The sequence below is a fragment of the Chelonia mydas genome, chromosome 24 (assembly GCF_015237465.2).
Source record: "Chelonia mydas isolate rCheMyd1 chromosome 24, rCheMyd1.pri.v2, whole genome shotgun sequence".
Classification (NCBI taxonomy): Eukaryota; Metazoa; Chordata; order Testudines; family Cheloniidae; genus Chelonia; species Chelonia mydas.
Window position 1 is genome coordinate 16,133,867 of NC_051264.2, and position 24,741 is coordinate 16,158,607.

The following is a 24,741-nucleotide window of genomic DNA, read 5'->3' on the forward strand; positions in this document are numbered from 1 at the left end:
CTTTTGAGCCGAATGGCGACAAAAAGGTGCCTTAAACTCACACCCATTTTAAGGCCTTTAGACAGGAAGCATGATCCAGTGGTTAGGGCCCTAACCCAGGAGCTGAATTCCTTGCTCTGCTACAGAGCTCTTGTGTGACCTTGGGCGAATCACAGAGGCTCTCTTTGCCAGCTGCAAAATGGGGGTAGCAGCATTTGCTACCTCCTGGGGAAGTCTTCAGGAGAAATTTGTCAATGATTGTGACCTTCCCAGCTATTAGGCTCTCAGGGGCCACGTAAGTCCTGAAGAGAGACAGAGCAGTGTAAGGTGAGTCAGTTGGAGCAGTGCTACAGACTGGTTGGTGGATACTTGTTTCGATTTAGCAGTGGTGTGTTTCAGTTCAGCTGGTCAATTTAGGACAGAGGTCCCCAATCTGTGGGACATGCCCCACTAGTGGGGCGCAGAGGAAGATTAAGGGGGCACTCCTGGGGCACAGGCCAGCCCCCATGTGGGGTGGGGATAGGGCGCCTAGTCCCGCCCTGACTGCCAGCCACACACCCAGGGATCCGCTACTAGCCGCCGGGCCCACACGCGGGGTCCCAGCTGGTGGCCCCACGCCCGGGCATCTGCTCTCAGCCCCGCGTCTGGGGATCCACCCCCACCCAGCTGTGACCCCAGCCTCAACCCCTTACCCCTGTCCACGTCCCCCCTCCCCGAGCTGCGACCCCGCTCCCAGCAGGCAGGGGGGGCGTAGACAGGAGTAAGGGGGGTGCAAGGTAAAAAGTTTGAGGACCACTGATTTAGGATAACGCAACATAAGCCTGATTTGAATGGAAAGAAGAGCCTCCACACAGGGGTTTTCGTGGTTGAACTAACCCGGATTAAAATCCCACCATTGGTCAAATAATGTATCTTTCTTGTATAAACAAGGCCTGAGAATCTGGGCCTCTGTTTTCTCTCTCTCCTTCCACAACCGGGACCCAATCCTAGAACAACAAAGAGCTTCTATTGAGGCCCGTCTTTGCCTCACTGGACACCCCACCTTTCACTGTCGCCGGCGGCATTGCTATGTTAGCACAGCTCTTTCATGCAAGAGCTCTTCTGAAAACACAGTCACACCTGACATCCTGTTCTCCCTGTCTGCCCTTGCTCACCTCTGGCAGGCACCGATCTCACGCTGATAAGAGCCATGGGTTCTGCTTCCTCCTCTTAATGACTGACTGTTCCCATTCTTAAAACCCCATGAACTGTCCAGTGGACAAACAATAGGAGCCTGTTTAGAGTCTGACCGGGCATCACCTCAGAACAAGAGCTTTAGCCGTTTGCTGTTCAGAGACGGTGATATAACAAGGACAGGCCACGTCAGCAGCCAGAAAGGACATTTCTTCGCATGGGTCACTCACTCTAAAATACCTTGCTGTAGGAGGTTCTCAGGATCACTCCTGCTGATTCCCCACTGCTCATGGAGACTTCTCTCCAGATTCTAGCAGGCTGTGCAGCTCCTGGTACTCTAGCGCTTAAGGTACATGACTGAACCCCAAGTCCCGGCCTTTTCAGTACTTACCTGGTTCTTCCCTGTGGATCTGTGTGGCATAGAGCTGGGTGGTGTCACCAAGTAGCCCAGGGAAAGCATGTAGGAATTCCCATACCGGATCAGATTATGATTATTATTTATCATCTCTATTATGGTCGTGACTAGGAGGCAGATGAGATCAGGACCCTATTGTGCCAGGTGGTAGACACACAAATGGTGAGAGACAGTCCCGGCCCCAGCTGAGATCACGGCCCTGTGATGCCACATGCTGGTGGGGATGTTAGTGGAGGTGCAACCACAAGTGGTTTGTAGCGTGAGGACATGGTCTGCTCACATCAACATAGGCACAGGCAGATGTTCCTTGGGAGGCTGGAAGGGTGATGTGGGGTCCCTGGTACGGGAGGGGATAGATGTCGAGGGGCCTAATGAGGGAGCTGAGAGGACTCTATTAGCTCCACTCCAAATGCCGCCTGGAGTCACAAGGCCATTTTTAAAGGTCTCATGAAACAACTGAGCCTGGAATGATTTGGGCTAAATTGTTCTTCAGTCCTCAAAGAGCAGAGTCACTTTGTGAGGTTGCTTAGAACCAGCCATAACTGACTAAAGCAGTTTTGTGTTTGGACGGAAAGTGTTTTTCAAACGCTACTGAAGAGGGTTAAATGTGATAGTGTAGAGCAGAAGTCGATCTGGAGAGACACCAAAAGTAGTTCAGGAAGCAGCTCACCTGAGAGAACCGCATTGTTTCATTCATATTTAACATCTGTATAGTCATCGGTTGATGCCTTGTGTGTGCTAGGGCCCTGTTTTGCCGGGCGCTGTACAAATACAGTGGGAGACAGTCCCTGCCCTTAGAGAGACTTGGGCCTTGTTGTGCAGGGTGTTGCCCAGATACAGAGGGAGACACAGTTCCTGCCCCAGCTGAGATCAGGGCCCTGTAGTGCCTGGCACTGCCCAGATACAGCGAGAGACAGTCCCTGCCCTTGCTGAGATTTGGGCCTTGTTGTGCCGGGCGTTGTCCAGACACACAGTGAGAGACTGTCCCTGCCCCAGCTGAGATCAGGGCCCCATTTGCTGTGCATTGCGCAGACACACAGCGAGAGACAGTCCCTGCCCTTACTGAGATTTGGGCCTTGTTGTGCCGGGCGTTGCCCAGACACACAGCGAGAGACAGTCCCTGCCCTTACTGAGATTTGGGCCTTGTTGTGCCGGGCATTGTACAAACCTAAATGAACAGAGAGTCACAAAGAGTTTACAGATAAATAAACAAGACACACAAAAGTTGTATTTCCAGTTCTGGGAGGGAAGTTGTGTCTCCTCATTAGAGTCAGGGAGGCGGGGGTCTGAGAGTCAGGACTCCTGGGTCCTATCCGCAGCTCCGGGAGGGGATTTAGGTCTGCAGGGTTAGAGCAGAGGAAGTGGATAGAAAGGATTTGGTTCCCATCGCTGCCATTGCCTTACAAGTCAACTTCCCACCACACACAGGCATGAAGATTTAGCTAATGGCTGCCTATAATGTGCTCCAAGTTCCACCAAAGAAAGGGGAACAGAAGAGCAAAGTATCCTCATAATTAAACTGCATTATTTATGGCCCACTGTATAAGAAAGCAAAACCACTAGCCCTACAAACCACTGCAGGATAAAGCAACCTTGCTCTGAGCACGGGCACAGGGGACCACGGACCCAGTGTCATTGCAGCTGCCTGCTGGAGGGAATAAAGAGCACAGACAGTCTGGACTCCCATGGTCCTTGTGGCTGCTGCTCAGTAGTCTCATCGGGTGCCCCTGACTCCCACCAGCCCCCCACAACCACTAGACCCCATTCCCCAGAGTTGCGGGGTAGAACCGAGGAGTCCTGACTCCCGTACCCCCTGCTGTCACCCACTAGATCCCATTCCCATTCCGGAGGTGGATAGAACCCAGGAGTCCAGATTCCCAGGCCCTATGCTCTAATCCTGAGACCCTACTGCCCTCCAAGAGCCACGAGATCTGCTTTGGAGCATATTGTGCATATACCGGCAGCTCCATCTTTGAGAAAGCCCTCCTGTATGTACTGTAGGTTTGTGTGGGGAAATAGATTGTGTATGTCCACAGCACCCCTCTTGCATATTGACCTTTCTCCTGGCTCATCTGGGACAGCTATTGTCTTTGAACTCCACTGTGGTCTGGGCTTTGAGCCTCACTCACACTAACATCGGTGAGGGAAGCTGCAGGATTAGACTCTGTTACACTTGAATTTGTTCCCTTCAGCCATCTGAGCCACCAGGGATGCTGCTAAGAGAGAACATGCCCAACGCAGAGCCACTGTAAATTATTTCAAATGAGAGCATCACTTGAAGAAAATTTCTTTCTTGGCCAAAGAAAATCACCACATCTGTTCTGTTGAGCAATTTGATGTTGACACTGAGCCTAGAAAATCAGCAGGGAAGCAAACACCAGAGAATGCTACAGACCAGCATTTAAGTGGCACAATAGCAAAGCATTTTGAGCAAGCTTTGCTCCCAATGGTCTGATCCAATGCCCACTGATATCGGGGGGAAGACTCCCCTCAGCTCAGGCCCGTGCTCAAGTGCCCCAAGCGCTGCAGGCCCAGCCATTCCTTATGAATTTAGATCCCTTTCTGTGTCGTGATCCCCCTCCCCCAGTATGTGCCATCAGCAGGGATTGAACCTAGAACCTTCAGCACCACACTTTAAGCACAGATGCTAAAGACACCCTATGTTAATTCGCAGTAGTAGGCTGTCATCTTCTCGTACAGTTCAGTTACTATAGGGGGACACAACACACTTCGGAAGCTTGTTATCTTGAGCTAGCATATAGTTTGTGAATGGATCCCATCTCCCCTTGAACATTTCTCCCCTATTCAGCTGGCTCTCCTTCCAAGGGAACAGCATTTTGGTAGTTACATGCATTTTCCCTGCAACCCATGAACTCCTGGCCCATGGAAAGGAAGACGATGGGAGGGAGGCAGCTGTTAAAATAGAGCAGGCCATCAGCAAAGAGGATGCCCATGTCCAGGGATTTTTTCATCACTGAATGTAGTGCATCACCTGAGACCTGCAGGAAGTAGAAGACGTGATATGGCAGCCAGCAGAGGTAAAAGATCAGGATCAAGACAAGGTGGATGTTGAGGGGCTTCCTGGACTGAGTGAGATGGCTTCTCCTCAGCTTGGCAGCTAGAAGAATGTAGCAGGTCATGATCAAGGCTAATGGGACCAGGAACCCAACCAGGAAGTGGATAGCAACACTGGCCATCATCCTTCTTTTTCTCAGACAGAGGTTCTCTTGGACACTGTTCAGATTGCCAGAGGTGACGTTCCACTCTGAAGATGAGCTCATGAAATCCCAGAGATCAGGGTACTGCAAGCTCAATGCAAGGGATAGGATCCATATGGCCAGAATAACCAAAGAAGCCATACGGGGTGAACTGTGGTTCTGGGACCACACAGGGCAGGCCATGGAGATAAAGTGGTTGGCATTGATGACAGTGAGGAGGAAAACCCTAGTGAACATGTTGAGTGAGGTGACAGTAATGGTCAATTTATACATCATGCTGCCCAAGGGCCAACGAAAGCCCAAGGCTATGCAGATAACTCTGAAGGGTAGGAAGCAGGTGAAGATGAAGTCAGCAATGGCCATGTTAAGGAACCACATTGGAGTGACTGTCTTCTTCACCTGGAAGCCAGTGATGACGATGATCCAGCCATTTCCCACCATGCCCAAGAGGAAGGCCAGGCTATAGGCCACCATGAAGATTATGTTAGTCATGTCCATGAGAACTGGATTATGAATAAGCGCTGCTTCATGGGTTGCCATCCATGTGTAGGTTCAGGCAGTGCAGATCTTGTACTGACCAAACAAAGAACAAATATCATGTCGCTGAAAGCTTATCTTGATGAGGATAAAAGATGAGGGGTGCTGGAACAATTTGTATAGTGGGGGTGCTGACAGCCATTGAACCAAACTGTAACCCTGTTTATGATGGAAAGCACTTCAAGCCAGAGGGTGCAGCAGCCCCCCCAGCACTCCTAGTTCCAGCACGTGTGTAAAAGGTTGGGGTTTTAGATAGCAAGTTGTCAATAACACACACAAACCCTAGCTTAGCACTGTTAATAACTCTAGAAAGTGCTAAGGTGCCCAAATAAAGTGTAAATTGCCGGTCTACTCTGGAGCTTGTGAACACATTTGTTAGAATGCGCTAGCTAATCGGACTTCTTGGAAATTTTTCGTCAAAATGATTTTTCAGTGACAAATGGTGTTTCAGTTGAAATCAAAATATCTAGAAAAACATCCTGATTTTGATAAAATTTCCTTTTTGGAAACCAAAAGAAAGTGAAGCATTTCAACATTTTCAGAATGGAATATTTCGATTTTTTATTTAAAAATGAAATTAATTATTTTTCATATAAAAATGTTAATGTTTTAAAAGTTCAAAGTTGAAACAAAACATTTCAAATGACCTAAAGCACAAAAAAAAAAAAATTCAGAATTTTCTTTCATGGGAAATATTGAATGTTTTTATTTGTGTTTCGGTTCAGACTAGAATTCTTTTTCATAATCACAGTATTTCCTGAGAAATGAAATATTTGGTTCCTGCCCAGCTCAACTAGCTAATATGTTCTAAAATAATTCCACAATATATCTTAATCCATACCGTCCTAATGAAGGTAAGTGAATGTCTACAGGATTTCTAAACGTCTCACAAGCTACTGAGGAAATATATAAACTCCCCTCTGCATCCCAGGACCAAGGCAGAGCTCCGAGAGCTTCAAATTTTCATAGCAATTGGTGCTAACATTTTAAACCCAAGTTTGCTAAAATAAACCCCAATTCTGTGGATTTGATCAGGGCTTCTCAATCTTTTTCATGGACTTAAGAGAGACTGTCTCATAGACACCTCTCTGACCATTGGCCATTTCCAGGTGAAAACGCCTCCCCTCCCATCTCCACTTTCATTCCTATTCACTTGACTCCTGACTTCTCATTCCCCATCACCTAGCCACCACCGTCCCCACCCTCCAAGCTTCTGTCTACCCTCCTGTTTCTCCTTGCCTGGCCCCACCAGCTCCACCTCCCTTCACATTCCCCCTCACCGGACCTTGTCTCCCCTCCCGTTCCCTCTTGCCTGACCCCACCGGCCCTCTGGTTGCCCCTTGACTGCCTCCCATCTCCTCACCTGGTCTCTAATACCCAACCCTGTCTCCCTTCCCATCCCCGTCTGCCCTCCTGTTGCCCAGTGCCTTGCCCTCCCCACTCTCCCATTCATGGCTTCATGATGTCACTGTGGCAACTACAGAAACTGCTTCCTGAAAAAATACTTTTCAGAAAACATTCCATGTGTTTCTGGCTCCTATTACCATGATTTAGCTGCTAGAAATAGGACGGGTCAGCAACATGTAACCAGCCAGCTCCCTATAGACCACCATCAAGGGCTCCATAGAGCCCCAGTGAACGGGACCTATTCCCAGTACTGATCCAGCCTCCGATGTACTGAGGCAGGGTTGAGGGGTATGGTACTTTCTTACCTGCGTGTTGGTGAGATGTGGCTTCTAAGAGTTAATCTCTGTCCAGGGTCAGGTCCCTGACACAGTCCCTGAAGGCTACACAGACGGACTCTGCATGGGGCGGAAAGCTCTTCTTTTGTGGGTTTCTTAAAGGGAAGGAAGGGGCGTTCGCGACTGAAAGGTGCAGAAGGGTTTGGTTTTGATGGTCTCTACTGAGTGTTACAGACAGGCAGATGTCCTGCGATTGTGGACTTCTAAAGATTCCTTAAAACTCACATTTCCTCTGTTGTGTGGAATGCTGAGCCCTAGTGCCCTGCTCTAACCACTAAACACCGTATCCCTCCCAGAGTCAGGGAGAGAACCCAGGAGTCCTGTCTCCCAGGCCCCCCTGCTCTAACCCACTAGACCTCACTTCCCTCCCAGCAGGGGAATGCGCAGAAATTTAACTTTGATGGCTTTTTTGAGGGGGGCATGTTCTGTGCCCCCCCACACACTTGCCCAGGCCCAGGGAGGAGCTCACTCTTCCCTCCTCCTCCCTGCATCCCCAGGGCTGGACAGGTTCTGTGCCCCTGGCCATTATTGGGGAGGGGGAGTGCCCCTGCTTGCCCCTCCGTGTGCGCCTCCTGCCTCCCACAGTTGGAAGTAGAACCCAGGAATTAACCTAGTAGATTCTACACCCTGCGCAGCACTGAGAATAGGACCCAGGCGTCCTGACTCCCAGCCCTGCATTTCTCACCAGACTGAAGACTGTATATCTTTTTAAAAGATAATTTCTGATTGGTCTGTAACTTATGGGCTTGATGCAGAAATGATGGGTGAGACTGGCCTGTTCTGCCCGAGGCCAGACTAGATGATCCTAATGGTCCTTTCTGTCCTTAAAAGCTATGAATCTATTAACCACTAGGCCCCACCTTCCCACCACCACTGGGAATAGAACGCAGGTGTCTTGCTTTACAGTCTCACTGCTGTAAGTCACTAGATTACATTCATTAGTCCAAGAAACTCTTGCGGCTTGATACAGAAGATACAGAACTGGATTTGGATAGACAAGACTAGTTCTAATTAGACTGGTTTGAGAGTAGCAGCCGTGTTAGTCTGTATCCGCAAAAAGAAAAGGAGTACTTGTGGCACCTTAGAAGCTGTTGCCGGCACCCAGGGCCAGAGGCGAGCAACAGCAGGGGTTCGTTGCCCGGTGTGCATCACCCAAGAATCACAACGGGGTGGAGAAGCAGAAAAGTTTATTTGCAGCTGCAAAGAAGGTACAGGGAGAATAGAAGCTCAAATCCTGCACACAGAGCAGGAAGTTACACAGCCTTTATACAGCCTTTCTTCAGCATACTTATCCAATAGCAAGCTGCCCTAAGTATCCATATAGCCAGCCAATCCAGTTACCAGCTACTTCCCTTGTTCTCTGTACCACCTGTTAAACCATACATAAAGCTGCTTTATTCACCATTGTTCTTCCATATCTGCCCTGTTTGGCCTTGTTTAGTTTCAAACAGTCTGACTCTGCAACATATTGTTGCAGATTCTCAGCATAACTGCTGCGAGTGCCTCCAGGCTGGGGGGCCAAGGACACTTGGGCCTAGTACGCAGAGCTGCTGCGAGTGCCTCCAGGCAGGAGGGGGGGCCAAGGACACCTGGGCCTAGTGCGAGGGGGCTTCATCGACACTCGTGGTCTTCCATACCCTCGAGTTACCTAGTGGCCATGCCCCAGTGTCCCCAACAACTCCCTCCTTTAAGAACACTCAACAGCCTTGGCTCTGAGTTTTCTCACTTGGGCTACTTATTTCTTTACAATAGGACTTTGCATAAGCACTTTGTGATAGCCCTGAAGAGAATGACTTATTAACTTTTGCAAAAGGGTCTTGACACATGATACTGCACAGCATAATACCAGTAATACAAGCAATACAGGAAAGAGAAGTTTCAATAACAGGCTAAATAAACCACCAAGCCAAAATGACAAACCCCAGCCTGAAAACAAGGTTTGCAACCAATCGTTCTCTGGGGCAGTATAGGCAACCTGTGCTCCGGCTCGGGCATGGGCCTCAGCCTGTACCACCTTTTCATAGATCTCATAACTGCTATCATTTACATATACACAACATCGGGGCCCGACGAGGGCACAAACCCCTCCTTGGGATGCCAAGAGATAGTCCAAAGCCAGCCTGTTTTGGAGGGAAAACGTCCTGAGCTGCTGTACCTCTTTATTTAATGTTTTTACTGCTGACCCTAAATCACTAACCGAGTCCTCTAACTCTAAGGCAACTTTCTCAAGTACTATTTACAGCCTTACAGTATAGCGGCCTATGCATGCCATGGCTGGCCCGGTAAACAGTGGCGCTATTCCCAGTACAGAGCACCCTACAAGCTTCTCGGTTGTGAGGGGATTCTTTATATTGCTCTCCAATGCCGTAGTCAGTCGCCGCAGGGTCTTTTTTCGTGACTCGGAGGTATCTTTCCTTTGGGCAGTGTGGCAGTTATTGACAGATGACGAACTCCATGAGCTATATAACAGCTCCCTGTCCAGTTGGCTGGCAGCACCTTGTAGGCCTTTTGGCCACATACAAAATAGTGACGCTGTAGGGCCCAGTAAGGACTGTTTCTTAAGGGGATTCCTGGGATATTTAAGGCTGCTTTGGCTGCTTTTCCAAACAGTTCATATGCCCCTAAGGGGGCATCCCATCCTCCTGATTGGGTACAAGTGGGGGCGTTTCTAATTGTGCCGTTCAAATTACACTCGCCATAGGGACCACTACAAACCCACCATTGGCTTGCTACATTGGATGTATTAACTGGACGGCAAGTTATATTTCCAAACCTTTCTTTTGTCTAACGACATTCTTTTTATTTGTAAGAGTTTCCCTAAAAGGGGAGGAACCATTACACCCACACTGCTGGCCTCCCCTCTTGGTCTTTATCCAATACCCATCAGCCCACTGTGTAATAACACAGGAGCTCTTTCGCACAGGATGCCCATAGTGATCAGATTGGTTTCGGGTGAAACATAATACTCCCTTAGTGAGTACTGCAACTGAATACTCCTGGTCCTGATAGGTGGCTTGCTGTAAAGAGGTCTTGTTCCAGAATGGCGAGTCCGTTCTTTCCTGCTCTTTGGTGTCAGCTAATTCTGCTAGGGTCAAGGGCAGCATGTCAAGGGGCATTCCCGTTTTGGGGGACAGTGGAGTTGGAGCACATACCCAGCAATCAGTCTGGTTTGTTAAAGTAGCAACATGGTGCGCAAGCGAAACAAAGGAGTTATGCTCCCGATATGCACAGTTTGGAAACACCAATACAGAGAATAACAATGTTACCCAATTAATTATTACCAGAGTCTTCCCAACCCAGGGTCTCCAGTACCTGGGTGGGCCCATTTTAGCGTTAAGGTGCCCGCTATTTGTGTCTTTTAAACAGTAGCTTTAGCCCGAGATCATCACTAGATGAGGAGTCAGCAGGTTGGACGGTCCACTGTTCTGCTGACGAGGGGGCGGGTACTGCCTTCAGACGAGAGTGATGGATCCAGTTCTTGTGTCCCTCGATCTTTGCCGCTGTATGGGAGATCAGCAGGACGGTATAGGGTCCTTTCCACTTTTCCTGGAGAGGCTCGTCTTTCCAGGTACGAAGAAGCACGGAGTCACCAGGCTGTAAGGAGTGGACGGGAGAGTCCAAGGGGAGAGGCTGGGAATCCTTGGACAGGGAACACATATACTGAGACAAAAAAACATTACCCAACTCCCATTCCCCTGACAGAACCGGGGTGCCATTCATAGGCCATGCCCTTCCAAACATAATTTCAAAGGGACTAAGCCCTAATCTAAACGTAGGGAGAGCGCGGATGCGGAGCAGGACGAGGGGCAAAGCATCAGGCCATCGCAGTGAGGCTTCTTGGCACATTTTTGAGAGATGCCGTTTAAGGGTCTGATTGGTAAGCTCCACTACCCCACTGGCTTGCGGTCTCCAGGGCGTATGGAGTTTCCAGGGGATCTGTAAGGCATGTGAGATGCTTTGAATGATTTTTGACGTGAAGTGTGTCCCGTTGTCAGATTCCATCCACTGGGGGAGTCCAAAGAGAGGAATGATCTCCTTAACAAAGTTGAGGGCCACTGTTCTGGCAGTGCAATTATGGCATGGGAAGGCTTCTGGCCATCCGCTGAACCGATCCACTATGACAAGGAGATATTTGAACCCTTGGGTCCGGGGAAACTCAGTAAAGTCTATTTGCCACACTCGTCCGGGGCCCGGAGTGGGTTCCAGGGCAGCTGGTGGCACAGGATGTCCCGGTCGGGGGTTATTCTTTTGGCAGACTAAGCAGTCCGCTTGTACCTGGGCAGCCAGGGGTCGGAGTCCAGATGTGATAAAGTATTTTCCCATTAGTTGGATAAGTGCTTCCCTACCAGTGTGAGTGGTTTGATGTAGTTTCTGCAGCACCGGCCGGATCAGGCCCTTCGGTAGGAGGACCTTCCCTTCCAGGGAACGGAGCCATCCCTCCTTTTCCCGGAGACCGAGTTTGTCATTTAGCTGTCTCTCCTCCCCAGAGTACTGAGGGGTTGGAAGCTCCCCTACTGATGGGATAAGGGCATGCATATGGGCGTTCTCAGTCTGAGGGGATGGCAGGGTGGCAGCATGCTTAGCCTCTCTATCTGCCCTGGCATTACCTCTGGCCACATCTTGATCTTCCCTTTGATGGGCTTTACAGTGTACCACCGCCACTTCCGAGGGAAGTTGTACTGCTTCTAGGAGCCGGAGGATTTGGGGCCCGCACTTTCCTGGAGAGCCTTGAGCTGTCAGCATTCCCCTCTGCTTCCACAGGCCAGCATGAGCATGCAGCACCCCAAAAGCATATTTTGAATCAGTAAAAATGTTGACCCGCTTTCCTTTTGACGGTTCAAGTGCACGGGTCAGGGCTATTAGTTCGGCAAGCTGAGCAGAGGTCCCTGCGGGCAAACCTTCAGCTTCCACAGTGTCATGGAGGGTCACAACAGCATAACCCGCCCTCCTTTGCCCATCTATTACAGTACTGCTACCATCAGTGTACCACTCATAATCTGCATTTAGGAGGGGTACATCCTTTAAATCCAGACGGCTGGAGTACTGGGCATCTATGATCTCTAAACAGTCATGTTCCTGTTCCTCTGTTTCTGGCAAGAGGGTGGCTGGGTTAAGAGAGGGGCAAGGCTGTAGGGTGACTTCAGAGTTCTCTAACAGCTTAGCCTGATACCGAGCAATCCGAGCCTGGGTGAGCCAGAGCCCACCCTTGGTGTCTAGCAGGGCTCGGACCATACGGGGAGTAAGATTTGCATAACCCCTCCCAATGTTAGCTTCTCGGCTTTCTCAAGCACTAGGGCAGTAGCTGCGACCGCCCGTAAACATGCCGGCCAACCCTTTGCAACCTGATCCAGTTGCTTAGAAAAATAAGCCACAGGACGTCTCCATGCTCCTAACAGCTGTGTGAGCACTCCTAGGGCCACCCCCTTTCGTTCATGTACATACAACTGAAACGGCTTAGAGAGATCCGGCAGACCCAGAGCCAGGGCTTCCATCAACTTCCTTTTCAAGATTTTAAATGCACTGTCAGCCTCTGGGGTCCAATAGAAGGGGTCATGATCTGCTCCTTTTACACAGTCGTACAGGGGTTTAGCCCATAGTCCAAACTCTGGGATCCATATCCTGCAAAAGCCTGCCATACCCTGAAATGCCCTGAGCTGCTTACGATTACTTGGGGTAGGAACTTGACAGATAGCTTCCTTTTTTTTTTTTTCTGCTTGAAAGCTGACGCTCCCCTTGCCTTAGCTGTAACCTGATTCCGCTCTACCTCAGACAACAGGTTTCTCAGGAGGATATTACAGTCATCTCAATCCGGCTTGTGACTACTGAGGCACCCCTCAAAGACTGAAATAAACCAGCTTGGGTTCATGGAGAATTCCCCAGCCTGTGTTTTACAAGCTGCTAGGTCTATGGGATTGAATGGCACATGGGTGTAAACTTGCATAGTGGTAGCCTGACGTCCGTCTGCCCCTGGGTGAGCCACAACAGTCTCAGTAATCAAAGGATAGAGTCCCACCGAGGGGGCAATCTCTGTAACCTGAGGCATTCTACCCTTAAAAGGTGGGGGTGTGGGGGCCGAAGGGGACACCGGCTCTGCCATTACAGTGGAGATGGGGGTCTGGGGACTAACATTAGCTGCTACCGAACCAGTCGGAGTCAAATTACAGCTCTGCAGAATTACAGCTCTGTTCTATTTCTTAAAGCCATAAACGCTTGTGCGTACAGATGTTCATTCCATTTACCCATTCACTGACAAGACAAAACTAATTGGAGGATCGTGTTGTAATTAGTTGACCCACCTGGTGGCCATGACTCCTGGTCCTCTAGTTGATATTGAGGACAGTCTATTGTACAAAACCTTTTCAATTTGCTTTTTGTCATTGGATCTGATCCAAACACTTTCCAGTTTGGTAGAATGCATTCTAGGGGCGTACATGGTGCCCTAACCCCCGAGCTCTGTCCCTGTCCCATACCTACAGGGTAACTCTGGGCGTCCCCAGGTTCCAACAGAGCATACAATCCGGATTTCAAAAGGTTCCTACCTTATCCAAGGGAACGGTTCCTCACCGTCGCCCGCAGCTCCTCCTCCCCTATGTCCAAGGGACCGGTTCCTCACCGTCGCCCACAGCTGCTTCTCCACTACAGAAGTGTGTTGCACCGTTGTGCCCTCCGGGGTTGATCAAATCGCATCTCCTCCAAGGCCCGCTATGAACTCACCGGTGCGCGCTTGGCGTCAGTTCTCGCTGCAATCCTCAACCTCCAGGAGGGGTCCGGGCAAGGCTAAATAGCAGCCTCGTCGGCCACCCAGGGACACCAAAAGCTGTTGCCGGCACCCAGTGCCAGAGGCGAGCAACAGCAGGGGTTCGTTGCCCGGTGTGCATCACCCAAGAATCACAACGGGGTGGAGAAAAAGAAAAGTTTATTTGCAGCTGCCAAGAAGGTACAGGGAGAATAGAAGCTCAAATCCTGCACACAGAGCAGGAAGTTACACAGGCTTTTATACATCCTTTCTTCAGCATACTTATCCAATAGCAAGCTGCCCTAAGTATCCATATAGCCAGCCAATCTAGTTACCAGCTAGTTCCCTTGTTCTCTGTACCATCTGTTAAACCATACATAAAGCTGCTTTATTCACCATTGTTCTTCCATATCTGCGCTGTGTGGCCTTGTTTAGTTTCAGGCAGTCTGACTCTGCAACATATTGTTGCAGATCCTCAGCATAGCTGCTGTGAGTGCCTCCAGGCGGGTGGGCCAAGGACACTTGGGCCTAGTGCGAGAGGGCTTCATCGACACTCGTGGTCTTCCATCCCCTTGAGTTACCTAGTGGCCATACCCAGTGTCCCCAACAAGACTAACAAATTTATATGAGCATAAGCTTTCGTGAGCTATAGCTCACTTCATCGGATGCATTCAGTGGAAAATACAGTGGGGAGATTTATATACACAGAGAACATGAAACAATGGGTGTTACCATACACACTCTAACGAGAGTGATCAGGTAAGCTGAGCTATTATGAGCTACTATGAGCAGGAGAGTGAGGGGGGGACTTTTTGTAGTGATAATCAAGGTGGGCCATTTCCAGCAGTTGACAAGAACATCTGAGGAACAGTGTGGGGGGGGGAGGGTGTGGGGGGGAATAAACATGGGGAAATAGTTTTACTTTGTGTAATGACCCATTCACTCCCAGTCTTTATTCAAGCCTAAGTTAATTGTATCCAGTTTGCAAATTAATTCCAATTCAGCAGTCTCTCGTTGGAGTCTGTTTTTGAAGTTTTTTTGTTGAAGAATTGCCACTTTTAGCTCTGTAATCGAGTGACCAAAGAGATTGAAGCGTTCTCCAACTGGTTTTTGAATGTTATAATTCTTGACGTCTGATTTGTGTCCATTTATTCTTTTACGTAGAGACTGTACAGTTTGGCCAACGTACATGGCAGAGGGGCATTGCTGGCACATGATGGCATATATCACATTGGTAGATGTGCAGGTGAACGAGCCTCTGATAGTGTGGCTGATGTGATTAGGCCCAGTGATGGTGTCCCTGAATAGATATGTGGACACAGCTGGCAACGGGCTTTGTTGCAAGGGTAGGTTCCTGAGTTAGTGGTTCTGTTGTGTGGTGTGTGGTTGCTGGTGAGTATGTGCTTTGGGGGGCTGTCTGTAAGCGAGGACCGGCCTGCCTCCCAAGGTCTGTGAGAGTGATGCGTCGTCCTTCAGGATAGGTTGTAGATCCTTGATGATGCGTTGGAGAGGTTTTAGTTGGGGGCTGAAGGTGATGGCTAGTGGTGTTCTGTTATTTTCTTTGTTGGGCCTGTCCTGTAGTAGGTAACTTCTGGGTACTCTTCTGGCTCTGTCAATCTGTTTCTTCACTTCAGCAGGTGGGTATTGTAGTTGTAAGAACGCTTGATAGAGATCTTGTAGGTGTTTGTCTCTGTCTGAGGGGTTGGAGCAAATGCGGTTGTATCATAGAGCTTGGCTGTAGTCAATGGATCGTGTGGTGTGGTCTGGATGAAAGTTGGAGGCATGTAGGTAAGTATAGCGGTCAGTAGGTTTCCGGTATAGGGTGGTGTTTATGTGACCGTCACTTATTAGCACCATAGTGTCTAGGAAGTGGATCTCTCGTGTGGACTGGTCCAGGCTGAGGTTGATGGTGGGATGGAAATTGTTGAAATCATGGTAGAATTCCTTAAGGGCTTCTTTTCCATGGGTCCAGATGATGAAGATGTCATCAATGTAGCACAAGTAGAGTAGGGGAATTAGGGGACGAGAGCTGAGGCAAGGTTGTTCTAAGTCAGCCATAAAAAGGTTGGCATACTGTGGGGCCATGCGGGTACCCATAGCAGTGCCACTGATTTGAACCCTAATTAGACTGTTGCACAAATCATTACAAATCATACGCAGGATCCATAGGGTCAGCAGAGAAACATTCCCTATGAAGCTCTCTTGCTTAAAGGGAGATCTATTGAGAAAGAGTGCTGCGATGAAAAGGGGCCACTGCTGGGTAAAGCTGGCCTTCAATGGGTGAAGTAACGGGAAAGAACATCCTGTACCAGTGAGCGGAATTCTGAGATAGACTGGAAAGGGAAACCTCTGCAGCAGCAGCTGGCTCAGTAGCAGATATATAGGCCAAGGCCTGTTCCACCCAATTCAGGACATTTTAACCCCTGAGAAGCCTAAGGGAACTGGTAAGCCAGTAGTATGAAGATAGACAAAAGGATGGATGTGTGTCAACTGTGGACAGCAAGACCATTTAGTACAAGACTGTGAGAACTCACCTCACCCCAATTTAGCGCAACAACGGCAAAGCTGCCTGCTGGAGGATTTGTGTGACGGGGACAGCCAGCAAAGCAGTCATGTAGATGCACAGAGTACAATCTGGATCTCATGAGGACAATCCTGGAGAAGACTCAGCATACTAAAAGAGTTTCAGACAGCAAGACCATAGCCTGGAAGGACAAATGTGCAAGATTCTGTTCCTGTTGATTGGAAAGTTTTGCAGTGACAAGATAGGCATATGGGACACTTGATTCACTTTCTGGAGTCTGGCCCTAGGCCCAGTCAGGGTGAGGAGGAGAAGGAGAAATATAAGACCTGTCTCTACTTACGAGACTGGCCAAAGCTTTTTGTGCCCAATGGGGTTTTGTACAGAAAGATTCAGAAAAGAGTAGATTTGGGATAGCTAGTGATTCCCTACACGCATTGAGACAGCATTAGAAGGAATCCCTGGGAAGATATGCACCACATGGGAATAGAAAGAACACTAGAGTTGCTAGAGGTCAGTTTTATTTGCCTTAAATGACCCGAGCCGTAGAAAGGAAATGTCTGCAATCAGAACTCAATCCTCAGTCAGCAGAATTTGACCCAAACAAGAGGAGTCAACTTCATGAAGATCAACTGGAAGGGACACAAACCAGGGAAATTTCCCACCACAACATCTGAAGAGAGTACTGCAGAGGCATCTATTGGATCTCACAGAACATGGCAAGTTAGAAGCCAATTAGTCCAATTTGGGGACCATCTCCCTCACTCTGTTATTAATCCAAGGGCTGGAATATAAGGAGCCCTAGACTTTGGTTTGCTGACAAGGCAAGTGTTTGGGAAAGAATCAAGTTGCTGCTGTTCTTTTCAAGTGGTGAAGGTGACACATGCTACGTGTTATGAAGACTGAGACCTCATCTCAGAAAGAAGATCAGAGAACACTATGTTTGCTATGTGTGTGCTAACGTGTAAAGGCTATGTTGAAAGCTTGTATTTAAATATATGCAACAGCACCAAAGTGGGAAGGCTGTATAAGGGCTAGATTTAATACCAAATAGCTTGTGTTTAAAAATTATTCAGAAGAATTCCAGATACAATTTGCAGGGTGTTTGCATGTGTTCAGTGTTAGTTTATAAGACATTGCACTGGACTCACTCTCTCTCTCTCTCTAGCTGCCTGGGAACTGTTAACACCTATGTTCAATGTTTTACATACAACAGCCCTGAGGTTTAACTCTGTGCAAAAGCTCGTGCTTCAACAAAGGGCTCAGCTGAGGAAGTGCAAGAAAGAGGGGTGTGTAAGCAAGTTACACATCCTAGTGGCGCAGCAACCCTTATCCTGTTATGTGTTGTCTTCAGATACCACCTCCCCTCTCCTTTCTCCTGTGTGATGTCACCCCAGAGCCCCTGTTGTTTCCCAGGCGATTGTAGTAAACAAGTCCCTGGAGGTTCTGCTATGCCATGTGAGTAATGGCTTCCTCAGCCCCGGGCCAATTCAGTTACTCACCTCAGAGCCAAGGTACTGAATGGAAAATACAGGGGGTGGTGTGTGGGAGGGACCCAGTTGTTTCTGGAGCTGACTAAGAAGAGGGCATGGTAGAATAACATGCAGGCCAGAGGGCTCTCCCACTGTCAATGGAGGTGGATCATGCCCATGTTCAAGTCAGCCAAGACCTTCTCTGCCTCCCAACTCACCACTCCATCCTACATTCCTTCTGCTGTCTCTCTACCTCTCACCCCCATCACTGCCCCTCCACTCCCTTTGCTGTTCCCATGTTGGTCTCCCCTCCACACAAGACTGCCTGTTCCCCGTTCCCCTCCCTGGGACTCTCACCTTGTTGTTTTGGGCAGGCAATGGAGGGAACCCAGCTGCTCCGGCCTCAGCCATCACCTCCAAGCCCAAAGGAGGAAGAGTAGGGAGCGGCCAGCAAGAATTGCTGCTCCCCCCACCACCCATCTTCAACCAGACAGCTCTGCCAAGCAACAACCCAGGGCTCATCTACAGCCTGATGGATGCCACTGTGTCCTCGCCCTCAGTGCTGGTCCAGACCCTGCCGGGGTCCTTCCCAGACATCTATGATGGAGACACCAAGAAGTGGGAGGAGCATTTCCACAGCATCCAGAGGGCCTACAAGGAATTTGGCAAGGATGATGACTTGGCCATCCGGGTGCTGACCGAGGACTTCACCCTGCCGTTCCCATTTACCTGGCCGGCTGAAGGTGAGGCATCCCTGCAGCCATCCTATGACCCCACCGACTGCTCCAGCTTCGACTTCTTCCTGCACCCAGGCAAACCCGTGCCTCGGATCCTGCAGCCACTGCATGCCACCACCCAGGCCTTCTTCAAGAAGAGACGCCTGGAGCAGCTGGCCCACAGCTATACCAGCCAGGCTACCCAGGGGCCATCGGCACAAGGAGCCACTCCCCCGATGCGGACAGATGTTGTGATGATCACCAGCCTGCCGCATGTGAGCACCTCCACCATTCCTGGAGAACCCACCTTCCTCCTAAAGGATGTCAAAGGCCTGAGGAACATCCAGCCTGCCCCTGTGGCAGTCTCCAATCCTGCCCCACCACAGCTAGGAAATCCTGGGTTCCTTACCCCAACCATTTCCCATTTAAACCTTCAGTAATGCTCCAGATGTGTATGAACCCAAACGCAGCCCATCTGAATACTCCAGATGTTTATGAAACCTCGACACACCCCATGTGAACAATCAGTAATGCTCCAGATGTTTATGAACTCCAGCGCTGCCCATCTTAATGCTCCAGATGTTTATGAACTCCAGCACTGACCATAACACACACTGATGTTCCAGATGTTTCTGAAGCCCAGTGCTGCTCACCTGACCACTCGGGTAAATCTACATTGCAAAAAACCAACCCCATGGCAGCGAATCCCAGAGCCAAGGTCAACTGGTTTGGGCTCATGGGGCTCATGCTGCTGGGCTAAAAATAGCAGTGTAGATGTTCGCACCCAGGATGGAGCCCAGGCTCTGAGACCCTCTCCCCTTGCTGGGTTTCCAGCCTGGCGTGGAACGTCTACACGGCTATTTTTAGCCTTATAGTGTGAGCTCCGCAAGCCCGAGTCAGTTGACACAAGCTCCGAGAGTCGCTGCTGCAACGTAGACATATCCTCAGTGATGATCCGGATGTTTGTTGTCTAGCTAGGATCTGTATGTTACAGCCTGGGTTGAAAGTTTAATAAAAATCGTCCTATCTGCTGAAGAGGGACCCTACCAGCCTAGCCTGTATATGGAGAGAGCATCCCGGGGCGAAGATTAGTAAAATCGAATCAACTTGGACTCATCTTTGATCTTAGAATGGGCTCAGCAGACAGAAACATAGATCCTCTTCCATACCACAGCCAGGTCTCTCGCCATGGGAATTCAGAGACGAGTTGTGGGAGGCTCAGTCCCGTTACCAGCAGGACAGGTGTCAACACAACTCAGCCCTCCTTTTCCCTATCACCTTCAGCACCATGGTCAGGGATGAAAATAGGCCCAGGACACTGAAGCTGCAGCATCCAGATGAAGGCTGGTCAAAAACTTGCCATCAAAAACGGTATGTCCCAAAACTGAAATATTTCCATTCTCAAATGCCACCAGGGTGCCTCATGGGAGCTGTAGTTTGGGTGACTCGTGCTTTTGGGCTAGGCCCTGGTCAGGCTCCCATGATACACCATGGTCATACAACTGCCATGATGCATGGCCTCCCCTTGCTAAGCGAGGAGCTGGCAGTCCCTCGTGGGCGATGTCCAGATGGGGATCCTGGTCCCCACAGCAGAGTATGAGGCACCATTTCAGAATGGAAATCCTGCAATTTTTTTTCCCCAAAAAACTCCAAATTTAATCCCATTTTCCAGCTCTAATCCAGACCTCTTCCTACTCTCCAACTGGCAGGTCCAGCCCCTCTCTCTCCCCTGCAAATCCATATCATGGGTGTGTGTATGGGGAGCTGAGCTCTCAGTCATAGGGTGGATGAGGATGAATGCACCAAACAATTCCTAAATTCTGCCCCCCCAGCACTGGCGAACCCCACTGTGACACTTCCCGGGGATACCCAGGGCTGGGAGACACCCTGCTACCCTCTGCTCTTCCCGTGCGGGAGCCACCTGTGGTAGCCATGGGTCAGCTCCCCACCTCCACCAGCCACAGGTGACACAAGCAGTCAATCCTCAGTCTGTGCAGACCCCACTGTCCCTCTGCAGGTTAGCGAGAGGTGCACTCCAGCTCCCAAGCCTGCCAAGCACCTTCAGCATGGACCCCCTGGTGCACTGGACACTCACTGTGTTTTCTCCCAAGGAACAGCACCCCGCAGCTTGCCAGTTATACCTCAGATCACCGCTCTCCTTAAACACAGCCCTTAGAGCTGCTTAGGGAGAAAGCAAGCAAACATTTATTTAACAAAGAGTAGATTTCAAATAATAGCAAGTAGGAGTAACTGGAAACAAAAAGTTGCATGTAAAATAAAATCACAGCACATATCCTAAGGCCTAGGCAATTAACCAAATACTAAGGGTTGCTCCCCCAAAGATCCTCACAGCGATTTAAGGCCTGCTTGGCTGTGACCTTCTGTTCATAGGCAAACACACAGCTTGCTTCCTAGGAGAAGGATCCGGCCTGTCTCTTTGCAACCCCAGATCTCTCAAAACAGTCCTTTGATCTTTGTTCATAAACTGTGCGCTCCTTCTTGTAGATTTCACGGTCTCTTGGCGATGTCACAATCTTGATTAGCTGGTGGCTGTATATGAAAACAAACTTACATTCTGAGATGCACAGTACACAATGATCAGACAGAGAGATAAGCACCTGCTGCCCCCTGCCTGGACAAAGCCTGTCTGAGGCATGTCACCACCTGGTGACCTGCCTTTGACTTCAAAAGCTTGAGGACATAATTTCCAGTATAAATACATCACTCCTTAAATATGATCCTACATACATTTCACAAAGATGATGATCACTACTGGCTCTCAGCAGACACCTTATGACATCCTTCGGTGAATTCTTCTGCATATACTTGACCCAGGGAATTCGTGTAAAAGCCTCCCCCATCACCCCCGTGCCTTCTGCCAGTTGGCATAAGGAGGTTTCTGTGTCACATGTCACACAAGACTTTGGGAAGTCCTGGGCCAAATCTCATTCAGTGGGACCTGCGTTCTGTGACCCTAGTGCCCCCGTGACCCCCCACAAACATGCCTCTGCTTCTCCCTCAGCAGCCGCCTCTCCCTGAGCTATCCCAATGAATCCCTTCACGTTCCTTTCTACAACCCTTCGTCACCGGTGTCGGGATTACAATGGCGCCAGTGGCTCCATGGAGCCAGGCCCATGCTGAGAAGGGGCCCCGGCCTGCTCTGCTTGCACTGCGCCCCAAGACCCTGCCAGCCGGCTGGCTCCCCCCTGCCCAGCCAAGGGCTCCTCTCCACCCCCTGGCCCCACCCTTCTGCTCCTCTCTGCCGCTGGCTGGACCCCTGTGCACCTCCGGCTCCGGGTATGGCCTGTCTCCCCAGAGATGAGCTGCCTGGGACTGGTGCAGAAGCCTGGCCAGTCTCAGCCAGGTGTGTGTGTGGGGGAGTGACAGTGTGGGGGGCTTGCCTGGGCCCCTCCAGGCACGTGGGTCCTGAGGGAGCCCAGGCGGAGCAGGCCCTGGCCTGGCTGATCGCGGCACTCCTGAGGGGCTGGAGCGATTCCCCGTCCCGGGACCAGCCCGGGCTGCGCTGCCGGCTCACCCCGGCAGATACAGTCGCCTCCCAGCAGGGCCGGTGAGTGCGGCCGGGAGGCAGGGGTGGGGAGTGCGTCTCTGGGGGGTGGTGGGCTGTGAGGGGATGGGGAAGATCTGTGTGTGTTGGGGCACTAGGGAATGGAGTTACCGTGGGGGGTGCTGGGCAGCTGCGGTGGGCAGGGCTGTCCTTAGGCATACGCAGCTGCGTAGGGCACCCGGAAATTTGGGCGACCACCAGGACAGCCGGTAAGAGCGGGTCGGCTCCCGCATTCCCAGCACGCGCTGCAGTCTCCTTAGGGAGGGGCCATATTCACAGAGCCGAATGCACTGGGGGGGAACGCGGGTCTCTGTGGGGAACTGTGACTCTCCACCACCGTGAGGCGTTGCGGGCGGCTTGGTATCCTTTGGTGCCTCGTCCCTCCCGCCCAGGCTGTGAGCCCGGGCTGCATACGAAGCTCAGTGTGTGTCAGCAATGGGTGGGGGGTTCTTCTGGGGGATCCGAGAGCGGGGGTGGTGGCTGTGCCCCAATTCGGGCATGGGGGCACCAGTTTAATAATGCTGCGTAGGACCCCATAAATCCTAAGGACAGCCCTGGTGGTGGGGCTGTGGGCAGGGGGGTGCTGGGCAAGGGTGGTGTTGTGCAGGGGGCTGTGCATTTGTGGGGGGTGGTGTGGGGAGGTGCTGGGCATAGCAAGTCCGGGGGGGCTCTGGCCATAGTGAATCGGGGGAGGGGGCATGTTCTGGTGTTGGCCGGGGGTGCTGTGTGCGACGGCATGGGCCCCCCCAAGGGGAAGGGGCAGGCTGGCAGCACAGGGCCTGGCGGGCCACTTTGCGTCTGGCAACTGCCGGTTTGTAAATAGTGCCCCTGCCACGCCATGCCCCATGGCCTCTGGCCGGCCCCTCGCTCCGGGGACTGACGTCCCTCACCATGCTCCACTGCCTCCAGGGGGCCCCCAAAACGCTAATCCAGCCCTGCGCGTCACCTGACTGTCCCCAATGCCCTGAGTGCCAGCCCCGGGCGGAGTGATGTCATCAAGGGCTGAGGGGCGGGGTCTTTTATCTCCATGGCGACGCTATGAAATCGTGGAACTTGAGTGTGGGTCGGGACGTCTCAGCCCCACCCGCTGACGCCAGCGGAGAGTCCGGGCTGTGATTTCCACAGCTCAGTTGGGTGAAAACAATCCAAACGAGCCGCTTTGGAAAGTCCCGGCGGTGCCCCATCCCCAGGCTCAGCGGAGTGGGGTTTATTCCGGCGCTGGGTGATCTCTGCCCCACAGCCCCGCCCGGACTCTGAATGGCCCCATTTCCATACCTCAGCCTCCATTTCTCTGCCTCAGTGCCCCCTCTTTGAACCAGGGGTGTGATGGTTCCCCGGCCTCCCAGCGGCGTTGTGGGGATAAAGGCAATAACCGCGTGTGAAGGGCAGAGACGCCACGGTGAGGGGCCCCACATCGGTTATAATGATCTAATCACCTTCTGCTGCCTTAATGCAATAAACATCCCAGTTTGCTGAAAGGGCCAGAGCCTCCCTGGTGTCGATCAGGAGTAACTGGAGTATACCGAAAGCGGTTGCAGTGACTTTACACGAGCGGAGGATTTGGCCCCATGAGGAATTTGCTCCATCCCTTGCGTGTGAGGCAAAGCCCAATGAGGGCAGGGGGATAAATCCCATTGGCTCTGGCAGGCACTGGATCAGTCCCGCAATGTGCTTGTCTCCTGTACACTGGCAGAGGTTGTCCTGTGAGTCGGACACTGAGACGGGCCCCAGGAGAGCCAACGTGCCAGGTCTCCGAGGAGAGAGTGACTCAAAACCAGACTCACTCTGGATTAGGGTTTGCCGATGAAGCAAGGGAACTGTGCCCCGCAGGCTGAGCTGGGCTCTGGGAAGGAAAGGGAGACACTGACGGTAGAAAGAATGAGGAGTCCTTGTGACACCTTAGAGACTAACACATTTATTTCCCCATAAGCTTTCGTGGGCTAAAACCCAGTTCATCGGATGCATGGAGTGGAAAATACAGTAGGGAGATATATATATGCAGAGAACATGAAAAGATGGGGGTTGCCATACCAACTCTAACGAGACAAATCAATTAAGGTTGGCTATTATCAGCAGGAGAAAAAAAACTTTTGTAGTGATCATCAGGATGGCCCATTTCAAACAGTTGAGGAAAAGGTGTGAGTAACAGAAGAGTGTTAAACAAACGGTAGGTTTGTGTTGCATTCACCCAGTTGCCGGTCTCCTGCCTAAGCCCGAAGCAGGGTGTGTGTCACTGCTGCCCCGCACGGCTGCCAGGAGAAGGGGGTTTCACTATCGCACAGTGATCGTGGGCAGTGTCCTCGGCTTTCAGGTCGGACAGATACAGCTCACTCTGGGAATCGTCCCTGGAGATGGTGAATCGGCCTTTCACTGAATCAAGGTTGCGTATATCACTCCCACCGGGGTTTATCTGAGCGACCCATTCTAGTCCCTTGCCAGGAGCCTGTCGGACCCAGCCCGTCCAGGAGCTGCTGAAGGTGAACCCGGAGGCTTTGCAGGAGAGGTGGAGAGAGTCTCTGGGCTTTTTCACACACCCCTCCGGACTCCACCAGCTGGACCTGGGACCGGACTCCTGAGAATAAGTCACATCCCTGGAGATGTAAGGGCTGAACTACTGTCTGTTGAAGGGAATGTAAAGACCCACTCTTGGCTTTAGCGGACTGTGGG

At 50.9% G+C, this 24,741-nt stretch overlaps 2 protein-coding genes across 2 annotated transcripts in view; one reads left to right on the forward strand and one right to left on the reverse strand.

Annotated features, from left to right (window-relative positions):
• The window catches only part of LOC119564204, a 49,871-nt gene extending 30,327 nt beyond the window's left edge, over window positions 1-19,544 (forward strand). Inside the window, exon 3 of the mRNA XM_043535185.1 lies at window positions 18,168-19,544. Coding sequence (XP_043391120.1) covers window positions 18,168-18,949 — 782 coding nt within the window. The 3' untranslated portion in view covers window positions 18,950-19,544. The remainder of the gene's footprint in view (window positions 1-18,167) is intronic.
• On the reverse strand, window positions 734-5,521 carry LOC122463731 (chemokine-like receptor 1). The gene has a single exon (XM_043535184.1). It carries the CDS (start codon window positions 5,323-5,325, stop codon window positions 4,369-4,371), a length of 957 nt encoding a protein of 318 aa, XP_043391119.1. The 5' UTR covers window positions 5,326-5,521; the 3' UTR covers window positions 734-4,368.
• Window positions 19,545-24,741: the final 5,197 nt, after the last annotated feature.